Genomic DNA, 12,039 nt, shown 5'->3' with positions numbered 1-12,039 from the left:
GTACCCACAGATGTTGGCCATGGGGGAGATAAATTCCACCTCACATTGAATACTGCTGTGGAAACAATTTTTCAAAAATATAAAAGTTAGCTAAAAAAAACATACGCTTTAAATATATATCTTTGCAGAATAAGATATGGGATACTTACAACGGGACCTTCCTTGCCAGCAGGGCCTGGACTTCCAGACTGACCAGGGAGACCCTGAAAAACACAGAAGTTTCATCTTAATGTGATTTTGGAGGGATTATGTAAGATATAAATAATAGAATTCTCTACCTTTCTCATATCTATCTTTGCACAAAACTCAGGTTAAAAAATGTGCTGCTTCTATACAAATTTACTGGGACTGGGAAGTAAATCCCCTATTGAGCCCAATCGAACATAAAGTTAAGCAAGTGTACATAGATTCAATGTAAACTGGAAAGGTGGAGGAGCTACCTTTTGCATGCCCTGTGGAACTGTTGACGTTCCATCAGGGCCCTGATCTCCTCTGGGAGCTCGTTCCACCAGGTGGGGGCCAGGATGGAGAACACTCTGGCCCTGGTTGAGGTCAAACGAGCTTCCCTGGGGCCAGGAATCACCAGAAAGCTGGAAGTGCCAGACTGTAAGGCTCTTTGGGGGTGTAAGCAGTGAGGCAATCCCTCAGGTACACTGAACCCAGACCATGTATGGCCTTAAAGGTGATAACCAGAACCTTAAGTCTGATCCGGAATTCATTCCCAGGTATAATATACCTGGGAATTAACAAAACCTGTTCTGATCAAAGGAAGTGCCACTGGAGTATAGTTAACCATAGCATACTGTATTTTAATGTACAGTGCACCTGTATACTGAGACTGTTAAAAAAATAGCCACCTAATTTCAGAAAACAAGCATTCTCTAAAATGAGTGTTTTTTTTTTCACCCATTGATCTGGATGTTGCTCCCTGGCAAAGCCACATCATCCATACTTACTCTTGCACCCATGAGACCAGGTTCACCAGGGCGACCTGTATCACCACTGGAACCTCTAACACCAGCAGGGCCAGAAGCACCACGATTGCCAGCAGCACCCTGCAAAGAAATGCATTAATTTCAGTATGGAGGGAACAAAAACTAGAAATTATGTCAACATTCTTCTGGCTCCTGTTTAATCCCTCCCCCAAGTCATTATAAAACTCTAAAGGTCCTCTTACCATAACTCCAGCTCTGCCATCAGGTCCAGGGAGACCACGAGATCCAGGAACACCCTATAAAAGGGGGAGAAAGGAACACAAAAATCAGGTCAGAAATCAAACACTCTTGAGATCAAAGGCAAAGAGAGGGCTTGTACAAATAAGGCTTTAAAGAGCAATGCCTGATATTAGTCATATGCTTTAACATAGGTAAATAAGACTAATGTCCTAAAATTTCATTTCTTCTTCCCTTTAAAATAAAACTTGAATGCAGAGCACACTCAGGTGACTGAAGAGAAGTTTCAGTTAGCAGCTTCCCATGGTTCTAACTGGGTACGATGTAGACCATAATGGAGATAACAGGAAGTACCTTCTGAAATGGCAGATATAGTTTCCTCAAGACTCTACTCAGTTTGCAAAGCCAATCAGTTGGACTGAATCATACTGACCCTGTGTTATGATCTGTTAGCCACTGGGACCGGCTAAGTTGAAGTACCCTGTAGAACCTGACCAATCTGAAGGATGGCAAGCATACACCATGGATATAGCCTTGTCTGAAAGCATCCTGAATCCTCAGCCCATTTAGTCACGGGCCATTTCTAATTCAGCGCTGCATTTAAATCTTAATTCTGCATTCTTGATCTTTTATGGAAATTGCATTCTATTTGTTTGTGGTGCATGCATCTGTGCACTCCTTGGAATAGAAGAGTAGAATAGAATGGCCAGCTAAATGACCAGCTACCTATATAGCGGGAATGTGACAGACGGACTCTTCTAAACAAAGTTAGATGCTGCTTTATACAAAGTCAGTCCAATGATTTATTTAGCCCAGTACCATAGCTAAGAGTGATCTTCAGGCAATTGTTTTCCACTGCCCCTGTTAACCGGGATCCTTTTACTTAGTTCTAGGACCTATGCATATGAAAGCATGGCTTCCTTTCTCTTCCTGTGACTATCTGTGGGAGTGCAGAAAGCTCTGTTCAAAGATAGGTAGGAGTCATAATGCTAATTTCATGTATTGCCCTGACATTTTCTCTTGCTAGTTTTGCATTGTATAAAAGGACTTACTCTTAAACCAGCTGAGCCAGGTACACCAGTAGCTCCAGATTCACCATTGGTACCTCTCTTGCCTTCTTCACCACTTGGACCACTTGGGCCAGATGGACCAGCAGCACCCTGAATAAAGAAAGCAAAATAGTGACTGTCTTGAATAACTAGCCACAATAGGGGAAAACATGCTTTCACATGTTAATAATTAAGTGATACAATACTTACAGGTTCACCCTTGTTACCAGTTTCTCCCTTGGGTCCATGAACTCCAGGCTCACCCTAAAGTCAAAAGAAGAACATAAGAAACATTCCAGTGTATTTTGCCATTCAAATAGCCACATTCTCCAAGAAAGAAAGAACATGACAGCAAAGCAATCTAACTAAAAAGTTTAGTATTACTGGCCAAAAGAATTCTGCTGTCCATACCATGCATGAACAATTGGGGGCTGGGGGGTTCCTGTAGATCAGGGGTAGTCAAACTGTGGCCCTCCAGGTGTCCATGGACTAGAATTCCCAGAACCCCCTGCCAGCATTTACTGGCAGGGGCTTCTGGGAATTGTGGTCCATGGACATCTGGAGGGCTGCAGTTTGACTACCCCTGCTGTAGATCATAAACTCAATTAAAAAATAATAAATATGATAGACAAGAGAATGAGCATGGAGCAAGAGATCATAAAACTGGACTATCTTACAAGTCTTCTTTTTAGTATGGAAGACTAGTGTTCAATAATAATGAATATATGGGACAAAGACTATGGTTGCTAGGCATTAAAGTTGGATGTCAAAAACATTACTCAGACTGAAGGTGCAGTACCATTATCAATTGCTGCTTCGTCCTTGGCCAAATATTAAGAATGGAGCCAAGATGCCCAATGTATGGATGGGGAAATTCATAAGCAATCCAGAAGTCTTTAGCTAGGGCATGCCAAGGTGCTCTAACACACAGAAGCAGCAGGTACATATTGCATGAGAATAGGTATAATGAAGACTCATTGCTGTTAGATCATGTTGCCCTTATGTATGCGGAAGCCACTAAGAGTCTGACATATTACAGATGTCACTTACAGCAAGTCCTCTGGAACCAGGAGCACCAGCTGCACCAGCTGGGCCAGGGATACCACGGCCACCTGGAAGGCCAGGAGCACCAGCCACACCAGGAAGACCCTATGCAGAAAGAAAATCAAAAGATGTGAACACATTACAGCCTTCTCTGTAGCATGAATGGAAACATGCTGTGCAAAGTGATTCAGATCAATGGATGCATACTTACAGCTGCACCTTTAGCACCATTAATGCCGTTGGCACCAGGATTACCCTAAAAAAGAAATCAAAAGACTTTTTAGAATTATATACTATCCTCTTCTTACTCTTCCTGGCCCCGAGAAGTCATACTTGGATTTTGCAGAAATTCAGTATAACTTACTGGGGGACCAACAGGACCAGAAGCACCAGGGAGACCACCGTCACCACGTGGACCAGCAGGACCAGATGGGCCAGGGCTACCAGCAGATCCAATTTCACCCTGTTTGAGAAAGAAATTTCAGATACAAATTTTCAAGCACAATGCAGCAGAAGTTGGCCTTCACTTCAGCATGAATCACTTATACCACTCTGGTCTAATTTTAAAGATAAAAATAGTAATAATTCCAGTAGACTCATCTAATTCAATGCAAAAGGCACCAGAAAGAATAATCACTCCACAAAACAGGGAGGATCTTCCAGTAGAAACCAATATAGAACACTTCTTGACATACAAATTTGAGTCATGTGATACAGCATATGTGATGGGACAAGGACAGTCCCTAACAACACTTCCTGGGAATAAGCCCAATTGAAGAGACCTGAATAGGATTCTGAGTAGATATGCTCAGGATGGGGCTATAAGTCTTTAAGGAACTGCAAGCATTTGAAGACACCAGAACCAAACAATACATAACTCAAAAAAATAAAAATTGCAGGAGCTGGAAAAAGTGCAAGAGAAGACAACCGAAATTATCAAAGAGCTGGAGCGCCAGATTACTAAAACTGAGACAAGATTTGTTTATTTCAAAATAGGTATATCCCACCTAATCTCTACAGATTCAAGGCAGCTAACACAACAGTAAAAATTGCCAGGTCATTAAAAACACCAGAAATGTCCAGCAATAATACACTTGGCTAAAGACAAATACACACAAGTAAAATGCAGATAAAACTTCCAAAACATCCACTCATTACCTCCTGGAATAATAATAATAATTAAAAAAACCACCAGTCTCACTTGTCTCTGGAATGTGGCAAGTGAAGATAATCTTCACACACATTTTGACAGGCCATTCCAAAGGAATAGACCTAGCACTGAGAAAGACCAAAACTGTTGCCAGATCCTAGGTGAGTATATCACCAAGAGAAGGCTATTGAAGGAAGTTAGTTGATGCATAGATGAATACTATGAAATGTGGTCCAAGAGTTATGATGGCCCCAGGCCACAAAGGGGTTTAAAAGTGATAGCTAGTACTTTGAATTTGGCCAGGTATCAGACAGGTAACCACTACAATGGACTCAGCACTGGAGTTATGTTCTAAGCTGCTGATCCTAGACAAGAGTCTGTTGCAGCATTTTTTTGCACAAATTGAAGCTTCTGAGTGATTTTCAAAGGCAGCCCCATGAACAGTGAACTACTGTGTCTGGAAGTTAGAGTAGCATGGATCAGTGCAGCTAGGTCAAGCCTAAATAAGAGGCCAGTTTATACGGCAGCTGTAAATGAAATGATGTGCTCCTAGCAACAGAACCAACCTGGCAATTCACAAACAAGGCCAGATCTTCCACTGATCTATCCAAGAAATCTCAAGGCCATGCTAGGCTGGTAGACTGACACCAGGTAAGAACTTTGCAGTCTCAGCTAGCAACACCTCCTTCTTATCTGGGTTAAGCAACAGGTTGTCTGCTCCCAACCACTTGACCATGGTTGTCAATGCCCTAGTCTAGAACAGTTGCTTCTGGAAGAATTAGCAGCAATACATAAAGCTGAATATCATCAGCATATTGGTGACAACTCACTCCAATGTTCCTGTTGAACTCATATTAAGGAACACTGGGGCACCCCACACATCAGGTCCAACTACCTGTTATAGAAATGCTTTGTTTCTTGTAGTAAGGTAGAAACAAAGTTAATAGATTCCAGTCAATGCATTAAAATTGCATGGCTGATTGTATTAAATGCTGCTGATAGCTACAATATCTGTCGCTATGAATCCCCTTATTCATCTGAATTCAGACTTCATCCATCAAAGCCAATAATTCTGAATCAGTCCCAAATCAGGTGTAGAGCCAGATGACAATGGACCAAATATTTTATCCAGAAATGGCTGCAGTTGCTCTGCCACAACTGCTCAATCATCTCACTCAGAATGCGAAGATTAGACTACCAATCTTTCTCTTATCCAAAGATGGCTTCTTAAGAACTGAAGGTTTTTTTTTATGATGACAAAGATTTATAAAATTATCCATGGACAAGGTGTATATGGAAAATAATTTCTTCTCCAGTAATAGAATTTGAGGGCTCCAATGATGTGGAATATAGTCAATAGAGAGTAAAGGAAGCTGTTTACCCAATGAGCCATTAAAGTGTGAAATTCACTGCCACTACCATAGATGGCTAGCAAAGTAGTTAAGACAATTAAAGATGGGTCTGTCAGGGGCTCCACATCTAGGACCTCCATATCAAGAACCAGTAAACTTCAGAACAGCAGTCCTAGCAGGATACAGTGGGGAAGGCCTTGGCCTCCATATATCATTTGTTGGCACTCCAGAGTGATTTGTTGGCCCTAAACTCAAGCCGGATACTAGATGGACCATTGGTCTAATTGTATATGGCACCTTTTACATTCTAATATAGAGTTTATGTAATAATAACATTTGTTATTCAGATTAGAAATGGATCTATGTACACAACAGAGCAGTGATTCTCAACCTCCCTAATGCCGTGACCCTTTAATACATTTCCTCATGTGGTGGTGACCCCCAACCATAAAATTATGCAAGTGTTCTTTCACAGAAATTAAACCGAAACTGACCAATGGCGTGAGGATCCATAGTTCATGATTGTATATAAATTGATTTTTTTCCTGAGGTTTCTCAGTTCAGTTCTGCCTCTTGTCCCACTATGCCGATCTCACTCTTTTCCCTTGCTCCAGACGGACGAACACTATCTTGATCTACCCTGCAAGGCTCTTGTGTGGATGGTGCCCTCCGGCCAAGTTGCTTGCCCTGCCGTGACCCCTGTGAAAGGGTTGTTCTACCCCCAAAGGGGTCCTGACCCCCAGGTTGAGAACCACTGCAATAGAGTACTAATACCTTACCTTTCAGTCCCTCAAAATCTCAGCTAATTTCAGCATCATTATTAACATTCAGTTTTTTTACAGTTCCCCCCCCCCCTTCTAAATTGTGGGCTGTCACTGAGACATGCTTGCTCCTTAAAGCACTATTATGTGTGCTAGTAGGAAGCAATCTTCAAATAGCATAATCCTAAACAGAGTTAGACCCCTAAGTCCATGTAAGTCAATGGGTTTAAGAGAGTGTAATGTAGAATTATACTGAAACTATATTGTTTTTAAAGTTTGCTAACACTTTGCTGAACATTTTCAGTTCTATGATACCTTTCAGGATGTTTCCCTACTGTTAAAGCTATCCGTACCTTGGGACCAGGAGCACCTGGGAATCCGGAAGGTCCAGCACCACCAATGGGACCCTGCAAGAAAGGTGGGGGAAAGAAAAAGACTTAGAGAGATGCAGTTGCTGCTATTCTGGAGGGATAAATAGAGAAAACAGAAGAAGCTTATTTGAATCAAAGAACAATCATACTTTTAAAGGCGCCTTAGACTACTGAAAACTCAAGGCCAAATTTCTGCAAGCCATGATGGGCAACATTTGCAGAGACTTGTATGAGTATGTGATTTTAAGTACAGAATGTTCTAACAAATAAAAACATGGATAAAATATTATACTACAGAAAAAAACAATCTGATAGGGACAGGAAGGGTGGAATTACCCATGAGTAGGCCCACTTGCACAAATGAGCTGTTCACAATCATAATATATGGAAAGGATATGAAAGGTAACTTCTGATGTTCCCTGTTTAGTCAAGATGGTTTTAAAAGGTGCAGTCTAAACCCAAGAGACATTCAGAAAGGCCTCTTTGATATAAATATTTTAATGTAACTTCCATCCATTACTAGATTGTAAAGTATCTAATGACAGCAGCTATAGACCCATATCTTATGACTGGTCTATGGTGGCAGTTCCATATGCAGAACTACAAACTTGTGACACACTTAACTAAAAGAAGTCCACTGGTCAAATATGAAGTTTGTGACACATACCACCACACACACACTTTGAAGCTGGTCACTGGTGTGGGGTGGGGGAATAGGGTTGCCAGATCTAGGTTGGAAAACTGGAGATTTGGGGATGGAGCTTTAGAAGGACCTCCATCAAGCACAATGTCATACATTCCATCCTCCAAAGCATCCATTTTCTTTGGGAGAATTGATTTCTGTAGTCTGGAAATTAGTTGTAATTCTGGGAGATCCCCAGGTCCCACCCAGAGTCTGGCATCTCTATTTGCAGCCCAGACAGACAGCCAAGAGCAACAGTATAGTGAACTCTCATGGACTATATTTACCTCAGTGGCTCACACGTTGTTAGGCCCCAACACAAGGACAAGAAAACACTATACAAGGAAGACCAAGCTTGAAGTTCCAGCTTTAACCCAATCCAGTACTACACAAGGTCTTAAGGAAGACTTACTACATGCCAGCATTGGATTGGGTCAGTTTTATACATCAAATATCCAAGAAACAGTACATGCTGAAACTGTTTTGTCAGTTTTGAGAGGTTCCTGTGGAGCCCTATGTGGAGTGAAACAAGGAGGAGCCTTCTCATGTAGGAGGTCCCTACATCTCTGAAATACAGGAATTCTCTTCAAAGCAGGGGTATTTGATAAGAAAGCCATATCATTCACTTTTTACTTCTTTAATTCCTGATGCGAGAGTCTATGGGTAAGAAAAAGGACTCCAGCATTATGCCTTTCTTACTCTATATGGAACCAGATGTTTGCTAAAGGTCAATCTACACAAAGTTCTTCATGCACTATTGCTCCTTGCGCCCTTCCTCTAACTTGTGGCATTGGCAACTCCAGTGCACCTGGCATGTTGAGAGGCAGTCACAAAATTGGGGGATTTTGTTTGCAGTGTAAACAAATCTGCATATTGCTGATATCAGCTGGAATTACATAATAAGAATGAAAGAGCTCAGTTTTCAGTTTTAAGTCTGTAATTAACAGTGTTACTTGAGCCCTGTTCAAGTTACAGTGCATGTATGTACATCCTGCATGTACATGCACATATCTATTTGAAAGAAAGTGTGATAGAAATCCATTTATTTATTTATTTGCTTGCTTGTCTGTTTGTTTATATACCATCTTCCCCTGAGGCTCAGGCTGGTTTACATAGAACTTAGCAAACAGGGAACAGTACAGATAATTTAATAGTTGTAATCAATAAAAATACACTGATGACAGTAGAACAGTATGCTGGAACAGTGGAACAGTAGAACAATGGAGAACAGTAATTTAACTACAGCGTACTGATGGCCCCATGGGTTGGACAAGTTGGTAGTGGTTTTCATGGGAGGAAGGCTTGGGGGCCCAATGGAAGGTTATTTGTTCAGGTTGACTTGAACCAAACTTTAATAGTTACTTCTGAAAGATGCATCCAGGATCATTTCCTGGCTGAGACAGAACTAAGCACAGGTTAGCTGCAAACAAGGTTGCCAGGCCACTGACCTCTACAAGCAAGAGCTCTTGGGGGCAGGATATGGGGAGGGGAAGCATCATTCAATGTCCCTTCTGGTTTTTACCCAGTATAACCATGAAGTTTCTGGGAATACCTAGAATGTTGTGACATCACTTTGAGTGTGTCCTTTCCCACCTGCACTTCTACCCACTAGTCATGCTGCTGGAGATGCAGTAGCATTTATGGGAGTTTATTTGGCAGAACAGGGCAAAGGGTGAGCTTAGCAGAAACCCTAGACATAAAATTTTGTTATACTGGAGAGTATACTGGGAAGTGCTGTGTCAAGAGTTCTCTCAATGCTTAACATGGTAGTTGGATCTAGGTTCCATTGGAACTATGGCTATATTTTAAAATTGCCTGATAAGTTTACTTCTAAGTATTCATTAGTCCAGGAATATAACCAATCCTGACTTTCTGACAAGTATACCTGCTTGACAAATATTTTCAAGAATATCTGGGTGTTTTATTTTATTACACTTTACACTTTTAAGGGCATACCTAAAAAATGTATGGAATAGTCTGTAGGGCTCCCGAAGAATATTACCTGTAATGTTCTGGCACTTGGACACATACCTGCAAGTGATATGCTTGTATTTTTTAAATATCCCCTGTTGTGCAAATTAAAGGGCAGTGTGGAATGGGGAAGGCAGAGGGAGCAGATCCAACCGTTCCCCAATCCCGTGGGATGAATTCCAGACAGACTGAAAAACTATCAAACATTGAAATTTTGACTTACAGCAGGGCCAGCGGGGCCAACGCTTCCATCACTGCCACGAGCACCCTAAAGAAAACAAATCCCATTTTAAATTCCTCGTATGGAATGAAAGAATCCAGAACAGAAATGAAAGCTAAATTCAAATAAAAGCGTTGCCCAGTTTGGCTATCACTTACAACTGATCCTGCAGCACCAACTCTTCCCCTTTCACCAGGGAGACCACGAGCACCCTAAAAACAAAGAGTATACAAATTATGTATGATTAGACGTTCCCAGCATTGCTGCCTTAATATTTGCCCATGAATTTAACTACTCTTGTAATTAGTCCTTGCAGTAGCTTCCTGAACAGATACCACTGACTGCCAGACACAAAAACCAGGAAACATAGTCCAGTCAATATAATTCATTTAAAGGACACATTTGTCTGAACAAGTATGAATAATGGATGAAATGCAGGTGATTGCAAGCTTTACAGAAGTCAGTTTAATAACTGGAATGCCCATGGCAGCTGAGGGAGTTCCATGAAGTTATGCTCATCTGACTGAAGTCCTCAACATGTCTCATCATGCCAATTAGTAAGTTTTTAAGAAATGGCAATTTACTAATATCATGTTCCTCTAGCATATCTACATTCAATAAATTAATAAACCTAGTATTTAGCATATGACTTACAGCTTGTCCTGGGGTACCATTTTCTCCAGGGGCACCAGGTTCACCCTGCAAATAACAAACAGTACAAATTTAACATATTTTTAGATTGCTTGTTCACTGTATTGCTCGTTAATGTCTTCAGCAAGGCTCAGCAGGTGGTTTGGCTCAGTTTTACAGACAGCCACCTAACATTTTGCTTTGAATGAAGCAATAATCAGATTAGCAACAATCAAAGTGACAGGAAAGTAATCTTGGCTATTAGAAGAGGGATTGAATGAATTTTGGCTTCAGTCTTTCTTGAACAGGGTTTCATGAAACCCTGGGGTTTCTTGATGGCCTTGGAAGGGTTTCCCGAATGGGTTGGAGTTAATTAAACACTTATCAGGTGATATGACCATATATGGTCACGTCAATCTGGCCCTCCCCTCCCAAAATGGCCAATGATAGGCCTGGAGGGGGTAGGAGGTGGACAGGCCCTGGATGGGCATGTATACAGCTATATTTCCCAACTATACTCTGCACAATTGTGCCACTTCTGGGGTTTCTCGAAGCCTGGGGTTTCACAACAGTAAAAAAAGTTGAGAAAGGCTGGTCAAGAGAAACATAATCACACTTTAATCGAAAGCAAACTTAGTAATGATTAACTTAAAACCCTTTTAACTTTAAATGAGATATTTGGATTGGGGAAAAATATGCTAGTGTAAAGTATCCAGGATGTAACAATATTTGGGTAAGACAAGTCATAAACCAGTTAAACAGAGTTCATTCAAAGCGAACCTATTGATTTAGATTATCTATATAAAGAAAACACAACTGATTCCTGAGATGTAGTACTATTGGTTTGGTTTTAAAAGAAACGGGCATGTCACAACATCTAATTGTTGTAATATACTTTTGACAAGAAGTTACAGTTGGACAGAATATGGAGAAACAGAATGGTTCCCAGTTGGTAAAGGTGTCAGACAATGATGTGTTTTATCTCCCTATCTCTTCAATCTATATCCACACCATATAATAAGATATTGAAAACTGGTTTACATTAAGATGAAGGCAGACTGAAAATTAATGGAAGGAGTATTAACAATTTGAAATATGCAGATGACACTACATTAGTAACAGAAAATGGCGAAGACTTAAAATGACTACTGATGAAGATTAAATCGGAAAGTACCAAGGCAGGATTATAGCTGACATCAAAATGACAAAAGTGCTTACTGAGGAATTACACAACTTTACGACTGATGAAGAAATGAAAATGGTTAAATATCTTCTATTCCTTGACTCCATTATCAACCAAAAGGGAAGCTATAATGAAGAGTTCAGAAGGAGGGAAGGTCTGGGAAGGGCAGCCATGAAGGAGCTAGAAAAGATTCTTAAGTATAAGGATGGTGACCAAGATCAAGGTAATACATGGTATAATATTTCTCATTACTATATGTGGGTGTGAAAGTTGGACACAAGACAAAGTTGGCAGGAAGAAAGTTGATTAATTTGAATTGTAGTATTGGAGGAGAGTTTTACAGATACCAAGGACTGCCAAAAGGACAGATAAGTGGTTATAGATAAAATCAAGCTTTGAACTCTCCCTAGAAGCTCAAATGATTAAACTGAGGGTATTATACTTTGGTCACATT

The 12,039-nt window shown here is 40.7% G+C and overlaps 1 protein-coding gene across 1 annotated transcript in view; it reads right to left on the bottom strand.

Moving 5' to 3' along the window:
• COL1A2 (collagen type I alpha 2 chain) overlaps positions 1 to 12,039 on the bottom strand; it is a 69,204-nt gene that overhangs the window by 33,509 nt on the left and 23,656 nt on the right. Inside the window, exons 13-24 of the mRNA XM_077304235.1 lie at positions 10,427 to 10,471; positions 9,931 to 9,984; positions 9,776 to 9,820; positions 6,882 to 6,935; positions 3,630 to 3,728; positions 3,477 to 3,521; positions 3,272 to 3,370; positions 2,432 to 2,485; positions 2,225 to 2,332; positions 1,178 to 1,231; positions 957 to 1,055; positions 150 to 203 (exon numbers count right to left, since the gene is read on the bottom strand). Of these exons, the coding sequence (XP_077160350.1) occupies positions 150 to 203; positions 957 to 1,055; positions 1,178 to 1,231; positions 2,225 to 2,332; positions 2,432 to 2,485; positions 3,272 to 3,370; positions 3,477 to 3,521; positions 3,630 to 3,728; positions 6,882 to 6,935; positions 9,776 to 9,820; positions 9,931 to 9,984; positions 10,427 to 10,471 (810 nt within the window). The remainder of the gene's footprint in view (positions 1 to 149; positions 204 to 956; positions 1,056 to 1,177; positions 1,232 to 2,224; positions 2,333 to 2,431; positions 2,486 to 3,271; positions 3,371 to 3,476; positions 3,522 to 3,629; positions 3,729 to 6,881; positions 6,936 to 9,775; positions 9,821 to 9,930; positions 9,985 to 10,426; positions 10,472 to 12,039) is intronic.

This window comes from Paroedura picta, chromosome 11 (assembly GCF_049243985.1).
Source record: "Paroedura picta isolate Pp20150507F chromosome 11, Ppicta_v3.0, whole genome shotgun sequence".
Classification (NCBI taxonomy): Eukaryota; Metazoa; Chordata; class Lepidosauria; order Squamata; family Gekkonidae; genus Paroedura; species Paroedura picta.
Note: the sequence above shows the minus strand (reverse complement) of the source record. Positions and strands in the feature narration are given on the sequence as shown.